The 17,879-nt window shown below is 48.0% G+C and overlaps 1 protein-coding gene and 1 pseudogene across 1 annotated transcript; both read right to left on the bottom strand.

Moving 5' to 3' along the window:
• Window positions 1-14,142: 14,142 nt before the first annotated feature.
• Window positions 14,143-15,376, bottom strand: LOC109774337 (germin-like protein 9-3; annotated as a pseudogene).
• An 829-nt stretch (window positions 15,377-16,205) lies between these two features.
• On the bottom strand, window positions 16,206-17,073 carry LOC109774353 (putative germin-like protein 9-2). The gene has a single exon (XM_020333070.3). The coding sequence runs from the start codon at window positions 17,071-17,073 to the stop codon at window positions 16,426-16,428; it is 648 nt and encodes a 215-aa protein (XP_020188659.1). The 3' UTR covers window positions 16,206-16,425.
• Between the last annotated feature and the right edge of the window lie 806 nt (window positions 17,074-17,879).

Genomic DNA, 17,879 nt, shown 5'->3' on the forward strand with positions numbered 1-17,879 from the left:
CTTAGTTAGTATAGATGATGTATGCATCGACAATTTAGATGATTTTTGAAGTTGACACTTGGATACTGAGCAATAAATACTTTAAATGATACCAAGCAGTGGCTTATCTTGTTGTTGGGAGCGTGGTTTGAAAGTATTTCCACGAATAAGCTATTTCAAGCATCCAAAGAACCAAAATAATTGTTATGGTTTCTAAGGGGGTAAATTTATATATTTGAAAGGTATTTGAATTTGTTGCACTAGGCTTAGTATAGAAAACATGTGCATCGACAATTTTGATGATTCTTGAAGTTGACACACTTGGGTACATAATTCCATTAAAAATATTTGTTGCTCAATGCAGCTGAGAAATAGCTATTCCTGGATATATTATCCACGCACACACATCCAAGGTGTTCAATTGACTCATCATGTCATCGTGCTGATAAAAGACATGACAGTTACTCCCCTTCCAATTTCGATGTGCAATGTTGTCTCTAGTCAAGACTACTCCCCGGTTCAAGAACCAGAGGAAGATATTAACCCCAAGAGATAATTTAAGCTTCCATAGTTTGTAGTTATCAACATGGACGTCACTATGGGCAGTGTTAAATATAAAGGCTTCACGTGAACTTTCTATTCTGGTGCAGTGTCATTTAAATTTGTCTGACTCACGTGACAACTGGATGGACTGCAAACATGTAAGCAGTTTATTCAACGCTGCAAGGCCAGACCCCAGTAAGTCCCTACGAAAAAAAACACCACTCTCGAAATAGGCTTTCGTCCCGCTTTATAAATAAAGCAATCAACCAAAGTACACGGTTGAACGATACAATATGGTGATGAGGCCCTTTACAAAGCAGATCAAAAGATAGAACATAAGCCTAACACCTCGCTGATGCTCCAACAGGGACCCCTGAGTTCAAAGACAACGCCCCCAAGAGGGTGACGGCGTAAAGCGTCACCGCTGGCGAGTCTGAGGACAGACAAAGGTTTTCCCCGTAAGCCCTGGCACAGGTACGAGGTCCACGACGCCGTCTTCAAGAAGCAAGCGGCACCTACAGGTGTCGCCATAGTCGGCACCAGAAGCGCGGAGCTTTCACTCGGTTACTCGCCTGCACCACCACAAGGAGCCCCGGCCACTACCTCAACGACGGTCGAGCTTGCCCACCCCAGATCTGGGCACTGCCAGAGCAGTCCTGAGCCTCCCGCTACTACATCCCTAGTCGCCCACACGACCAAAAAACGGAGCCACCACCGCCACCATGAAGCCTGCCGGAAAGCCAACCATGAGGCCCGCCGACCGGGGCCGCCACCCCAGCATCCATGCCCCTAGGTATCGCCGATCATCCACGTCACGAGCACCCGACCATAGTAGTAACAGTGAAAAGGACCTCCTTTCACTCCTAGCCCGGCATCAGCCACCGGGTTTGGGTCGGCACCTCCATGGTAGGAAGCGCCCACGCCAGTGTCCCCAGCCGGTCCCGGTGGACCTGGGTGGGGGGGGGGGAGGGGGAGAACCTAGTGACTACCGATGGCCACCACTGAGAATGCTCGAACGCCGCCCTGTCCGTGGTCATTGGCGCCGATCTGTACGACGACACGGTACCACAACGCCATGTAAGAAGAGTTGCATAATAGACACATGTATATTTGTGTTGGAAATATGCCCTAGAGGCAATAATAAATTGGTTATTATTATATTTCCTTGTTCATGATAATCGTTTATTATCCATGCTAGAATTGTATTGATAGGAAACTCAGATACATGTGTGGATACATAGACAACACCATGTCCCTAGTAAGCCTCTAGTTGACTAGCTCGTTGATCAATAGATGGTTACGGTTTCCTGACCATGGACATTGGATGTCGTTGATAACGGGATCACATCATTAGGAGAATGATGTGATGGACAAGACCCAATCCTAAGCCTAGCACAAGATCGTGTAGTTCGTTTGCTAAGAGCTTTTCTAATGTCAAGTATCATTTCCTTACACCATGAGATTGTGCAACTCCCGGATACCGTAGGAATGCTTTGGGTGTACCAAACGTCACAACGTAACTGGGTGGCTATAAAGGTGCACTACAGGTATCTTCGAAAGTGTCTGTTGGGTTGGCACGAATCGAGACTGGGATTTGTCACTCCGTGTAAACGCAGAGGTATCTCTGGGCCCACTCGGTAGGACATCATCATAATGTGCACAATGTGATCAAGGAGTTGATCACGGGATGATGTGTTACGGAACGAGTAAAGAGACTTGCCGGTAACGAGATTGAACAAGGTATCGGGATACCGACGATCGAATCTCGGGCAAGTAACATACCGATTGACAAAGGGAATTGTATACGGGATTGACTGAATCCCCGACATCGTGGTTCATCCGATAAGATCATCGTGGAACATGTGGGAGCCAACATGGGTATCCAGATCCCGCTGTTGGTTATTGACCGAAGAACGTCTCGGTCATGTCTGCATGGTTCCCGAACCCATAGGGTCTACACACTTAAGGTTCGATGACGCTAGGGTTATAGGGAATAGATATACGTGGTTACCGAATGTTGTTCAGAGTCCCGGATGAGATCCCGGATGTCACGAGGAGTTCCGGAATGGTCCGGAGGTAAAGATTTATATATGGGAAGTCCTGTTTTGGTCACCGGAAAAGTTTCGGGTGCTATCGGTAATGTACCGGGACCACCGGGAGGGTCCCGGGGGTCCACCGGGTGGGGCCACCGACCCCAGAGGGCTGCGTGGGCCAAGTGTGGGAAGGGACCAGCCCCTAGCTGGGCTGGTGCGCCTCCCACAAGGGGCCCAGGGCGCAGGAAGGGGGGAAGGGGGAAACCCTAGGCTCAGATGGGCCTAAGGCCCATCTAGTGGGGCGCCCCCCTCTCTCCCCCTTGGCCGCCCCCAAGTCCAATCTAGGGCTGGCCGCACCCCTTGGGGGTGAACCCTAGATGGGGGCGCAGCCCCTCCCCCTTCCCTATATATATTGGGGGTTTTGGGGCTGCTATACACATGAGAACATCTCTCTCTTGGCGCAGCCCTACCCCTCTCCCTCCTCCTCTCCCGCGGTGCTTGGCGAAGCCCTGCAGGATTACCACACTCCTCCATCACCACCACGCCGTCGTGCTGCTGCTGGACGGAGTATTCCCCAACCTCTCCCTCTCTCCTTGATGGATCAAGGCGTGGGAGACGTCACCGGGCTGCACGTGTGTTGAACGCGGAGGCGCCGTGGTTCGGCGCTTAGATCGGAATCAACCGCGATCTGAATCGCTACGAGTATGACTCCTTCATCCGCGTTCTTGCAACGCTTCCGCATCGCGATCTACAATGGTATGTAGATGCACTCCCCTTCCCCTCGTTGCTAGATTACTCCATAGATTGATCTTGGTGATGCGTAGAAAATTTTGAATTTCTGCTACGTTCCCCAACAGTGGCATCATGAGCCAGGCCTATGCGTAGTTACTATGCACGAGTAGAACACAAAGCAGTTGTGGGCGTAGATGTTGTCAATTCTTCTTGCCACTACTAGTCTTATCTTGTTTCGGCGGTATTGTGGGATGAAGCGGCCCGGACCGACCTTACACGTACGCTTACGTGAGACAGGTTCCACCGACTGACATGCACTAGTTGCATAAGGTGGCTAGCGGGTGTCTGTCTCTCCCACTTTAGTCGGAACGGATTTGATGAAAAGGGTCCTTATGAAGGGTAAATAGAAATTGGCATATCACGTTGTGGTTTTACGTAGGTAAGAAACGTTCTTGCTAGAAACCTATACAAGCCACGTAAAAACTTGCAACAACAATTAGAGGACGTCTAACTTGTTTTTGCAGCATGTGCTATGTGATGTGATATGACCAGAAGATGTGATGAATGATATATGTGATGTATGAGATTGATCATATTCTTGTAATAGGAATCACGACTTGCATGTCGATGAGTATGACAACCGGCAAGAGCCATAGGAGTTGTCTTTATTTTTGTATGACCTGCGTGTCATTGAATAATGCCATGTAAATTACTTTACTTTATTGCTAAGCGCGTTAGCCATAGAAGTAGAAGTAATCGTTGGCGTGACAACTTCATGAAGACACAATGATGGAGATCATGGTGTCATGCCGGTGACGAAGATGATCATGGTGCCCCGAAGATGGAGATCAAAGGAGCAAAATGATATTGGCCATATCATGTCACTATTTGATTGCATGTGATGTTTATCATGTTTTGCATATTATTTGCTTAGAACGACGGTAGTAAGTAAGATGATCCCTTATAATAATTTCAAGAAAGTGTTTCCCCTAACTGTGCACCGTTGCGAAGGTTCGTTGTTTCGAAGCACCACGTGATGATCGGGTGTGATAGATTCTAACGTTCGCATACAACGGGTGTTGACGAGCCTAGCATGTACAGACATGGCCTCGGAACACACGCAATACACTTAGGTTGACTTGACGAGCCTAGCATGTACAGACATGGCCTCGGAACACGGAGGACCGAAAGGTCGAGCATGAGTCGTATAGAAGATACGATCAACATGGAGATGTTCACCGATGATGACTAGTCCGTCTCACGTGATGATCGGACACGGCCTAGTTTGACTCGGATCATGTATCACTTAGATGACTAGAGGGATGTCTATCTGAGTGGGAGTTCATTAAATAATCAGATGAACTTCATTATCATGAACATAGTCAAAAGGTCTTTGCAAATTATGTCATAGCTTACGCTTTAGCCCTACTGTTTAAGATATGTTCCTAGAGAAAATTTAGTTGAAAGTTGGTAGTAGCAATTATGCGGACTGGGTCCGTAAACTGAGGATTGTCCTCATTGCTGCACAGAAGGCTTATGTCCTTAATGCACCGCTCGGTGTGCTGAACCTCAACGTCGTCTGTAGATGTTGCGAAACATCTGACATACACGTTTTGATGACTACGTGATAGTTCAGTGCGTGATGCTAACGGTTTAGAATTGTGGCACCAAAGACGTTTTGAAACGTCGCAGAACATAAGAGATGTTCCGAAGACTGAAATTGGGATTTCAGATTAGTGCCCATGTCAAGAGGTATGAGACCTCTGACAAGTTTCTTAAGCCTGCAAACTAAGGGAGAAAAGCTCAATCGTTGAGCATGTGCTCAGATTGTCTGAGTACTACAATCACTTGAATCGAGTGGGAGTTAATCTTCCAGATGAGATAGTGATGGTTCTCCATAGTCACTACCACCAAGCTATTAGAGCTTCGTGATGAACTATAACATATCAGGGATAGACATGATGATCCTTGAGCAACTCATGATGTTTGACACCGCGAAAGTAGAAATCAAGAAGGAGCATCAATTGTTGATGGTTAGTAAAACCACTAGTTTCTAGAAGGGCAAGGGCAAAAGGGATACTTCATGAAACAACAAATCATTTGCTGCTCTACTGAAGAATCCCAAGGTTGAACCCAAACCCGAGACTAAGTGCTTCTATAATGAGGGGAACGGTCACTGAAGCGGAACTACCCTAGATACTTGGTAGATGAGAAGGCAGGCAAGGTCGACAGAAGTATATTGGATATACATTATATGAATGTGTACTTTACTAGTACTCCGAGCAGCACCAGGGTATTAGATACCGGTTCGGTTGCTAAGTGTTAGTAACTCGAAATAAAAGCTGCGGAATAAACGGAGACTAGCTAAAGGTGAGATGACGATATGTGTTGGAAGTGTTTCCAAGGTTGATGTGATCAAGCATCGCATGCTGTAACACCCCGAGAATCATGCTACAGTAACTCTCTGTGATTAAGCTAATCATGTTGCTAAACAGGGCTTGATCACATTTGAATCACATTTCTTTTCAAACTCCTAATTCAAACTTCAATTAAATTTAAAGTGGAAAATAAAGTTTTCAAAAATTTAAACAAAAATGTTCGGGCCATGCCAGAAATTGCACTGATAATTATTGTGGAGAAAACACATTTTTATAAAATGCCTAAATACTTTTAAATGAAATAAAACAGAAAAGAAAATAAACAAATAAAAAGAAAATACAAAAGAGCACAGAACAAACAAACAAAAAAAAAGGAAGGAGAAGGCCCCCCACTGGACCCCTGGCCCAACTGGGCCGACCCCCGGCCCAGCCGGCCTAGCCCACCTCTCCCACTCGCCCTCCCCTTCCCTGTTCCCCCGACCGGGGTCGGAACAGGGGCCGGTCCCCGCCGCACCCCCTCGCCGGCGACGGGGGAGGATAAGGACGCCAGCGCCCCCCGCCTCCTCGGGCCCCTCTCCCACTCGCCCCCGCTCACCACTCGGCCTCTGCGCCTCTCTCTTCCCCCCCAGATCCACGTCGCTCCTTCCTTCCCCACGCCCGACGCGGTCACCGCCGTTCTCCGTCGTTCCCGCGGCCACCGTGCCCCAATCGCCACTTCGCCGTGTCGTACGCCGTCGCCGCCCTCGACTACATCACCTCCGCCTCTCCGTTGAAGCTTGGAGCCAATGCAACGACCTCCCCGAGCTCGTCTTCCCCGCACGGCCGCCGTCGATCGCCGCCCCGTTTCGCCGCCTCGAGCCTCCCCCGAGCTCACCCTCGCACACCTGCAGGCTCAATGTGAGCCTCTTATCCCTCCTAGCCCTCTCCCGTCGCCGTTTACTCCCTTTAGCCGCCGTCCTCGACTTGCCCGAGCTTGCCGCCGCCTAGCACGTCGCCGGCGTCGTTCCGGCGACCGTTTGGTCTTTAGCTAGCGCCCATCTTGCTCGCGCGTGCACGTAGGCCTCGCCCCACCCTCTGGATTGCCCGATCTCGCGCCGTTCCACCGTTCCCGTTGCTCGCCCGAAGCACCTCGCCGCCGGCGAGCTCGAAGCACTCGCCCCCGTCCGTTCCAGCCACTCCGGCCACCGCCGTTGGACGCGCGGCGCCGAGCCGCGTCGAACGCGCCCAGCCACAACCCCGCAGACCCCCTGTGCGCGAAACCCGCGCCCCTCCCGAGCCGCGTCGCCGCGTTTGGCTCGTCGGAGTCAACTCCGGCGCGTCTCCGGCCAGTGGCCGACGTGGCGCCGCGTGGCCTCCCCTGTGAGGCTGACGTGTGGGCCCTTGGGCCCTGTTGACTGGGTTGACCCCAGTCAACTGCTGACTGGGCAGGCCCAGCCACTGACATGCGGGCCCCGCCGCATAATTAAACAAAAAAATGTTTTTATAACTAAAACTAATTAATTAATCTAATTAGGCACTGACAGGTGGGGTCCAGTAGTTAATTAACTAAAATTAGTTAGTTTAATCTTCTGTTAGCCCACTGTCTATGACAGGTGGGGCCCACTGGTCAGTTTGACCTGGTCAGCCGCTCTGTTGACATGCTGACGTCAGCATTGCCTCATGCTGACGTCATAATTCATTTTTGCTTAATTCAAATAATTCCAGAAATTCAAATAAACTTTGAAAATTCATATCTTTTAAACCGTAACTCGGATGAAAATGTTTTCTATATGAAAGTTGCTCAGAACGACGAGACAAATCCGAATACGCAGTCCGTTCGTCCACCACACCTCCCTAACCTATCGAACTAGCAACTTCCCCCCTCCGGTCCGTCTGTCCGAAAACGCGAAACATCGGGAATACCTCCCGGATGTTCCCCCCCTTCGCCGGTACCACCTACTGTCGCGTTAGGACACACCTAGCACCGCTCATTGTCATGTCACGCATCGTCATGCTTCTGTTTGCATTGTATTTACTGTTTCTTCCCCCTCTTCTCTCCGGTAGACTACGAGACCGACCCTGCCGCTGCCCAGTTCGACTACGGAGTCGACGACCCCTCCTACTTGCCAGAGCAACCAGGCAAGCCCCCTCATTGATCACCAGATATCGCCTATTCTTCTCTATACTGCTTGCATTAGAGTAGTGTAGCATGTTACTGCTTTTCGATATCCTATCCTGATGCATAGCCTATCCTTGCTACTACTGTTGATACCTTACCTGCAATCCTACCTGCTTAGTATAGGATGCTAGATTTCCATCAGTGGCCCTACATTCTTTGTCCGTCTGCTGTGCTATACTATCGGGTCGTGATCACCTGGGTGGTGATCACGGGTATATACTTATATACTATATACATGACACATGTGATGACTAAAGTCGGGTCGGCTCGTAAGAGTACCCGCAAGTGGATCTTTGTGGCGGAGCGACAGGGCAGGTTGAGACCGCCTAGGTGAGAGGTGGGCCTAGCCCTGGTCGGCGTTCGCGGATACTTAACACGTTTAACGAGATCTTGGTATTTGATCTGAGTCTGGCCATTTGGTCTATACGCACTAGCCATCTACGCGCGAGTAGTTATGGGTATCCCGGCGTCGTGGTATCAGCCGAAGCCTTCGTGACGTCAGCGACTGAGTGGCGCGCGCCGGATTGGACTGGAACGCCACTAGGCTAGGTCTGCTTCCGGCCGCGTACGCAACGTGCAGGTGTGCATAGGGCGATGGGCCCAGACCCCTGCGCGCATAGGGTTAGACCGGCGTGCTGACCTCTCTGTTGTGCTTAGGTGGGGCTGCGACGTGTTGATCTTCCGAGGCCGGGCATGACCCAGAAAAGTGTGTCCGGCCAAATGGGATCGAGCGTGTTGGGTTATGTGGTGCACCCCTGCAGGGAAGTTTATCTATTCGAATAGCCGTGTCCCTCGGTAAAAGGACGACCCGGAGTTGTACCTTGACCTTATGACAACTAGAACTGGATACTGAATAAAATACACCCTTCCAAGTGCCAGATACAACCCGGTGATCGCTCTCTAACAGGGCGACGAGGAGGGGATCGCCGGGTAGGATTATGCTATGCGATGCTACCTGGAGGACTTCAATCTACTCTCTTCTATATGCTGCAAGATGGAGATGACCAGAAGCGTAGTCTTCGACAGGACTAGCTATCCCCCTTTTATTCTGGCATTCTGCAGTTCAGTCCACTGATATGCCCCTTTACACATATACCCATGCATATGTAGTGTAGCTCCTTGCTTGTGAGTACTTTGGATGAGTACTCATGGTTGCTTCTCTCCCTCTTTTCCCCCTTTCCTTTCTATCTGGTTGTCGCAACCAGATGTTGGAGCCCAGGAGCCAGACGCCACCGTCGACGACGACTCCTACGACACTGGAGGTGCCTACTACTACGTGCAGCCCGCTGACGACGACCAGGAGTAGTTAGGAGGATCCCAGGCAGGAGGCCTGCGCCTCGTTCGATCTGTATCCCAGTTTGTGCTAGCCTTCTTAAGGCAAACTTGTTTAACTTATGTCTGTACTCAGATATTGTTGCTTCCGCTGACTCGTCTGTGATCGAGCACTTGTATTCGAGCCCTCGAGGCCCCTGGCTTGTATTATGATGCTTGTATGACTTATTTTTGTTGTAGAGTTGTGTTGTGATATCTTCCCGTGAGTCCCTGATCTTGATCGTACACATTTGCGTGCATGATTAGTGTACGGTCAAATCGGGGGCGTCACACATGCTCCCTCTACCATCGAGATTGGTGTTAAACCTAAATAATTGTTATTTGGTGTTGAGCATAAACATGATTGGATTATGTTTATCGCAATACGGTTATTCACTTAAGGAGAATAATGGTTACTCTGTTTATTTGAATAATACCTTCAATGGTCTTGCACCTAAAATGAATCTCGATCGTAGTGATACACATGTTCATGCCAAAAGATATAAGATAGTAATAATAGTACCACATACTTGTGGCACTGCCACTTGAGTCATATTGGTATAAAACGCATGAAGAAGCTCCATGTAGATGGATCTTTGGACTCACTCGGTTTTGAAAAGATTGAGACATGCGAACCATGCCTATTGGTATATATGCATGAAGAAACTCCATGCAGATGGATCATTTGGACTCACTTGATTTTGAATCACTTGAGGCATGCAAATCATACCACATGGGCAAGATGACTGAAAGGCCTCGTTTTCAGTAAGATGGAACAAGAAAGCAACTTGTTGGAAGTAATACATTTTGATGTGTGCAGTCCAATGAGTGCTGAGGCACGCAGTGGATATCGATATGTTCTTACTTCACAGATGATTTGAGTAGATGCTGAGAATATTTGCTTGATGAAACACAAGTCTGAATTATTGAAAGGTTCAAGTAATTTCAGAGTGAAGTTGAAGATCGTCATGACAAGAGGATAAAATGTCTATGATATGATCATAGAGATATCTGAGTTACGAGTTTGGCACACAATTAAGACATTGTGGAAAGTGTTTCACAATTAATACCGCCTGGAACACCACAGTGTGATGGTGTGTCCGAACATCATAACTGCACCCTACTGGATATGGTGCATACCATGATGTCTCTTATCGAATTACCACTATCGTTTATGGGTTAGGCATTAGAGACAACCGCATTCACTTTAAAAGGGGAACCACGCAATTCCGTTGAGACGACACCGTTTAGAGAAACCTAAGTTGTCGTTTCTTAAAAGTTTGGGGCTGCGACGCTTATGTGAAAAAGTTTCAGGCTGATAAGCTCGAACCCAAAGCGGATAAATGCATCTTCATAGAATACCCAAAATAGTTGGGTATACCTCCTATTTCAGATCTGGAAGCAAAAGTGATTGTTTCTAGAAACGAGTCCTTTCTCGAGGAAAAGTTTCTCTCGAAAGAATTGAGTGGGAGGATGGTGGAGTCTTGATAAGGTTATTGAACCGTCACTTCAACTAGTGTGTAGCAAGGCACAAGAAGTTGTTCCTATGGCACCTACACCAATTGAAGTGGAAGCTTATGATAGTGATCATGAAACTTCGGATCAAGTCACTACCAAACCTCGTAGGTCGACAAGGATATGTACTACTCCTGAGTGGTACGGTAATCCTGTCTTAGATATCATGTTGTTAGACAATACTGAACCTACGAGCTATGGAGAAGCGATGGTGGGCCCATATTCCGACAAATGGTTAGAAGCCATGAAATCCGAGATAGGATCCATGTATCAGAACAAAGCATGGACTTTGGTGAACTTGCCCGATGATTGGCAAGCCATTGAGATAAATGGATCTTTAAGAAGAAGACGGACGTGGACGGTAAGATTACCGTCTATGAAGCTCGACTTGTGGCAAAGAGTGTTTTCACAAGTTCAAGGAGTTGACTACGATGAGATTTTCTCATCCGTAGCGATGCTTAAGTCCGTCGGAATCATGTTAGCATTAGCTGCATTTATGAAATCTGGCAGATGGATGTCAAAACAAGTTTCCTTACCAGTTTTTGTAAGGAAAGGTTGTATGTGATACAATCAGAAAGGTCTTGTCCTAAGGATGCTAAAAGGTATGCTAGCTCCAGCGATCCTTCCATGGACTAGAGCAAGCATCTCGGATTCAGAATATACGCTTTGATGGAGTGATCAAAGTTTTTGGGTTTATACAAAGTTTGTTAGAAACTTGTATTTACAATAAAGTGAGTGGGAGCGCTACAACATTTCTGATAAGTATATGTGAATGACATATTGTTGATCCGAAATGATATAGAATTTCTGGAAAGCATAAAGGGTTGTTTGAAAGGAGTTTTTCAAAGGAAGACCTGGATAAAGCTGCTTACATATTGGGCATCAAGATCTATAGAGATAGATCAAGACGCCTGATGATACTTTCAAAGAACGCACACCTTGACATGATTTTGAAAGAGTTCAAAATAGATCAGCAAAGGAGTTCTTGGCCGTGTTACAAGGTGTGAGTATTGAGTAAGACTCAAGACCTGACCACAGCAGAAGAGAGAGAAAGGACGAAGGTCGTCCCCTATGCTTTAGACGTAGGCTCTACAGTATGCTATGCTGTGTACCGCACATGAAGTGTGCCTTGCCATGAGTTGGTCAAGGGGTACAATAGTGATCCGGGAATGGATCACATGACAGCGGTCGAACTTATCCTTAGTATCTAGTGGACTAAGGAATTTTCTCGATTATGGAGGTGACAAGGAGTTCGTCGTAAAGGGTTACGTCGATGCGAACTTTGACACTAATCCGGATGACTCTGAGTAGTAAACCGGATTCGTATAGTAGAGCAGTTATTTGAAATGGCTCCAAGTAGCGCGTGGTAGCATCCACAAGATGACATAGATATTCGTAAAGCACACACGGATCTGAAAGGTTCAGACCCATTGACTAATAACCTCTCTCACAAGCATAACATGATCAAACCAGAACTCATTGAGTGTTAATCACATAGTGATGTGAACTAGATTGTTGACTCTAGTAAACTCTTTGGATGTTGGTCACATGGTGATGTGACCTGTGAGTGTTAGTCACATGGTGATGTGAACTAGATTATTGACTCTAGTGCAAGTGGGAGACTGTTGGAAATATGCCCTAGAGGCAATAATAAATTGGTTATTATTATATTTCCTTGTTCATGATAATCGTTTATTATCCATGCTAGAATTGTATTGATAGGAAACTCAGATACATGTGTGGATACATAGACAACACCATGTCCCTAGTAAGCCTCTAGTTGACTAGCTCGTTGATCAATAGATGGTTACGGTTTCCTGACCATGGACATTGGATGTCGTTGATAACGGGATCACATCATTAGGAGAATGATGTGATGGACAAGACCCAATCCTAAGCCTAGCACAAGATCGTGTAGTTCGTTTGCTAAGAGCTTTTCTAATGTCAAGTATCATTTCCTTACACCATGAGATTGTGCAACTCCCGAATACCATAGGAATGCTTTGGGTGTACCAAACGTCACAACGTAACTGGGTGGCTATAAAGGTGCACTACAGGTATCTTCGAAAGTGTCTGTTGGGTTGGCACGAATCGAGACTGGGATTTGTCACTCCGTGTAAACGCAGAGGTATCTCTGGGCCCACTCGGTAGGACATCATCATAATGTGCACAATGTGATCAAGGAGTTGATCACGGGATGATGTGTTACGGAATGAGTAAAGAGACTTGCCGGTAACGAGATTGAACAAGGTATCGGGATACCGACGATCGAATCTCTGGCAAGTAACATACCGATTGACAAAGGGAATTGTATACGGGATTGATTGAATCCCCGACATCGTGGTTCATCCGATACGATCATCGTGGAACATGTGGGAGCCAACATGGGTATCCAGATCCCGCTGTTGGTTATTGACCGGAGAACGTCTCGGTCGTGTCTGCATGGTTCCCGAACCCGTAGGGTCTACACACTTAAGGTTCGAGGTTCGATGACGCTAGGGTTATAGGGAATAGATATACGTGGTTACCGAATATTGTTCGGAGTCCCGGATGAGATCCCGGACGTCACGAGGAGTTCCGGAATGGTCCGGAGATAAAGATTTATATATGGGAAGTCCTGTTTTGGTCACCGGAAAAGTTTCGGGTGCTATCGGTAATGTACCGGGACCACCGGGAGGGTCCCGGGGTCCACCAGGTGGGGCCACCGGCCCCAGAGGGCTGCGCGGGCCAAGTGTGGGAAGGGACCAGCCCCTAGGTGGGCTGGTGCGCCTCCCACAAGGGGCCAGGGTGCAGGAAGGGGGGGGGGAGGGCGAAACCCTAGGCTCAGATGGGCCTAAGGCCCATCTAGTGGGGGGCCCCCCTCTCCCCCCCCCCTTGGCCGCCCCCAAGTCCAATCTAGGGCTGGCCGCACCCCTTGAGGGGGGGACCCTAGATGGGGCGCAGCCCCTCCCCTCCCCTATATATATTGGGGGTTTTGGGGCTGCCATACACATGAGAACATCTCTCTCTTGGCGCAGCCCTACCCCTCTCCCTCCTCCTCTCCCGCGGTGCTTGGCGAAGCCCTGCAGGATTACCACACTCCTCCATCACCACCACGCCGTCGTGCTGCTGCTGGACGGAGTATTCCCCAACCTCTCCCTCTCTCCTTGCTGGATCAAGGCGTGTGAGACGTCACCGGGCTGCACGTGTGTTGAACGCGGAGGCGCCGTGGTTCGGCACTTAGATCGGAATCAACCGCGATCTGAATCGCTACGAGTACGACTCCTTCATCCGCGTTCTTGCAACGCTTCCGCATCGCGATCTATAATGGTGTGTAGATGCACTCCCCTTCCCCTCGTTGCTAGATTACTCCATAGATTGAACTTGGTGATGCGTAGAAAATTTTGAATTTCTGCTACGTTCCCCAACAATTTGATGGCATAATCTTAACACCCAAATCAAATAATATTTGACATGGCCACGACAAACAACTCACAAGTCACAAACAAGCATATTATGGCGATTGCAATACACTAACGGAACATTTCTTGGGTGGCGGAGTGAGTGCCGCCTTGAGCTTTTGTATGGTGGGCATGTCAGTCTTCAATGACTTGGCGAGCACCTCATCATCAGCATCCGTGCCGAACACGGTAACGGGAACGGATAAGGTGCCCGCGGCGACACTACCAAAGGCCGAGAGAGCGATTGCTGGGCTTTGCCCCGGGTTGGATTGGTAGTGCACCATACCCTTGGGGAACGCAAAAATGTCACCGACGGCCAAGTCTTGCGTGTAGAGCTTGCTGGTTGTGTCCACAAAGCCGACAGAGAGGGCACCGTTGAGGACAAGAAACAGCTCAGCGGCACGCGGGTGTGTGTGCGGGGGATTGATGGATTATGAGGGGAACCTGAGCAAGGCGTAGGACACGCTCTTCCCGTTAAGGGCTGGGAACTCCATCATGGTAGCCTTGGTTACAGTGAAGTTCTACGCCCCCGGCATCGGCATCGGCATGGTCATGTTTATGACGGCGCGGAAGCCGGTTTAGGTGCAGAAGTCACCAGTGCTGTTCGTTGGTGCTTTCCCATACATATTTTTTGGGACGACAAAGTCTGTGAGGATGTCTGGGTCGCTGACAACGGCGGCTAGTGGCGCCGAGACCAATGCAACGACCACCAATACTAAGGTGTAGGAGCTCATGGAATCCATTGAAATTGAATGTATCTGCAAGCTAAGCTAATAACTTAGCTGTGCTAAGAGAATTAGAGGCCTTTTACGGTACATCAGAATAATACGAGGAGTCTATTTCAAGTCATTCAAGGGGCTAGATCCACTAACACTACTAGAAAAAACCAGTAGTATATTTTGTTCAAGGAGCAAAATTGGAAGACCTACAAAATAAGTACCAAAACTCTCACTGTTGGTTGATGCGATGCCCAGTTGGAGACTTGGGGCTCCCACTTAATGGCACGGAGGCCAGCTCCGATCTATTGTTGGACATGCCCGTTGATGACTGGCGATGGCATCAACGAGTCCGCAGGAGGATGGTCACCGTGAGGGATTTTACTACTTAAAGAAACAAAAAAAAAAAGACAAAACTATCCCGCTAATCAATGATGATTTAGTAACTCGGTTCTAGAAGTATTATGATGTACCATAAAAAACTCGAGAATTATTGATGGAGGCTGGTGAAAGATGTTGGGCTGCTTGCTGTGTTACACAAGCGGGCAACCTATTTATGTGACGAAGAGTCTATGGGGGTGTTTGGTTCAGGGACTTTTTAGTCCCAGAGATTAAAAAAAGTCCCTAAAAAGTCCCTAGGAACCAAACGGAAGGGACTTTTTCTACAGGAACTAGAAAAAGACTCTACTAGAGAGTCTTTTTTTGACTAGTCCTGGGACTAGAAAAAGTCTTAGGACTTCTGAACCAAACACCCCCTATGACATCTAGGATGATGTATGAGCATTCTAGAATTGCAAGCTGTTACCAGCTAGCTAGCACACACATCTGAGGAAGATTTAACTGGCCTATGCATGCAACTCTTTGGTGTCTCCAAGTAATGCAACTCAGAAACATTTTTTATCATTCTAATAAATAAAACCTGGGCGTTTGTGTCTCTCACTCTCAACTTCACCAATCTGAGCTGTCTGAACTGTTCAGCAAATAGCCTACAACTGTGTGTCTGTTTTAACACTGCATTATTAAGTATTAACCATTAAATGTCACAAGAGCATCGTGTCCACTCACACACACACACACACACACACACACACACACACACACACACACACACAGAGCGCCGCAAACTCCAAAAGCACCTCGTGGAGTTTTTAGTTTAGTGAGCAGCAAAAGCTCCAAAACACGAGAGGATGAAGCGTCAAAAGCAGCACCGGCTTATCACACGGTGGAGTTTAGGCATCTTTGGGGCTGAAACAATATCGAAACGGAACCACAACACTCTACTCAAATGTATAATTACTATAATACGTCACACACTCACACTGAAAGTAACATGGCAGAGTTTACATGTAACAATGCAAGGAAAAAAGAAAAGAGTTGCATGACAGACAAAAGTGTATTTGATGGCACATTCTTCACACGATGATTAAATAAATTTGACACGATCACAATATCAACTCACAAACCACAAGAAGCATATTATTACAAGTCACAACAATCACAACTGAAACTAACAATACAACCGGGATTATGCCACTATCATTCACTAGCATGGTGGCCTTATTAGTTCGCGGCAGGGGCGATACAGTGATGAAGAACAAGAGCGACAAGAGCACAAACGAATCACTTGGGTGGTGGAGTGAGCGCTGCCTTGAGCTTCTGCACCGTCCAAAAGTCAGTCTTGAAGGACTTGGCAAGCACGACGTCGTCAACGCCGGTGCCGAACACGGAGGCAGGCACATTCACGGTGCCCGGGGCGGCACTACCAAAGGCCGAGAACGCGGTGGCAGGGTTGGGGCCCTGGTTGTACTGGTAGTGCACGAGGCCCTTGGGGAACACAAATATGTCACCGGCCACGAGGTCCTGTGTGTAGAGCTTACCGGCAGTGTCAACAAACCCGACGGAGAGCGCACCGCTGTGGACAAACAGCAACTCAGCAGCGCGCGGATGGGTGTGCGGCGGGTTGACGTATCCGGAGGGGAACACGAGCATGGCATAGGACACACTCTGCCCGTTGAGCGCAGGGAACGCCCCCATATTGGCCTTGATCACAATGAAATACTGTGGAGGCCACGGCATGGTCTCGTTTGCGGCACCGAAGTCAGTGTAGGTGAAGAAGTCACCGGTGATGTTCGTCGGCGGCATGCCAACCATCGGCGCCGGCACGATGAAGTCACCAAGGATGTCTGGATCGCCGGCCACGACAGCCAGAGGTGCCCAGACCAATGAAACCACCACCAACACCAAAGAGTAGTAGTTCATGGATGCCATTGAAGTTGAATGAGTAGCTACAACGTTGGTAAGAGAGTGATGGGTGGACGGTGTGGTTGTGAGATGCGGTGAAGATCTTGCAGATCTGCTTGTGTTATTTATACAGAAAATCGATCGACAGATATGATGAACACCAAGCTGCAACACGCACGCACCCACGCATGCACCCACGCACGCTAGGGCTAATTGGCACACATCTGAGGAAGAATTAACTGGCCAATGTCATGTTACTCTTTGGTGTCTCCAGCCATGCATATGGATATACTCCCTCCGTTCCTAAATATAAGTCTTTTTACAAATTCTAATATAGACTACATATGAAGCAAAATGAGTGAATCTGCACTTTAAAATATATCTATATACATCTATATGTAGTTCATATTGAAATCTCTAAAAAGACATAAATTTAGAAACGGAGGGTGTACAATGCATATGGATATACCTGCATGCAAATTAGGAAAATTATTAGCATTCTGATCAAAACTTTGGCACTACTTTGTGTCTCACTCTCGACTTGGTAAATTACAGCTGTATGAGTCCACCAAAACCCTGCAAATATGTAATGTAGCACTGGACTTAGTATTATCAGGTCTCAAAGTAACTATAAACTGTCACAAGAGCTTCATCGATGCTTACAAATTTGCTAGTTTCCTGTCAAACATTGGAAACAACAATTGTGATGGCCAGCTAAATTTGCTCCAGCTGGCAGTGTCATCTTGACGGCTCTTCCAATGCCCTGGCGACTCCTACAAATAGCCTCCAGCCGGCGACCTCCACCGATCACACAACCTTACAACTCAGCGAAA

The sequence above is a fragment of the Aegilops tauschii genome, chromosome 4 (genome assembly GCF_002575655.3).
Source record: "Aegilops tauschii subsp. strangulata cultivar AL8/78 chromosome 4, Aet v6.0, whole genome shotgun sequence".
Classification (NCBI taxonomy): Eukaryota; Viridiplantae; Streptophyta; class Magnoliopsida; order Poales; family Poaceae; genus Aegilops; species Aegilops tauschii.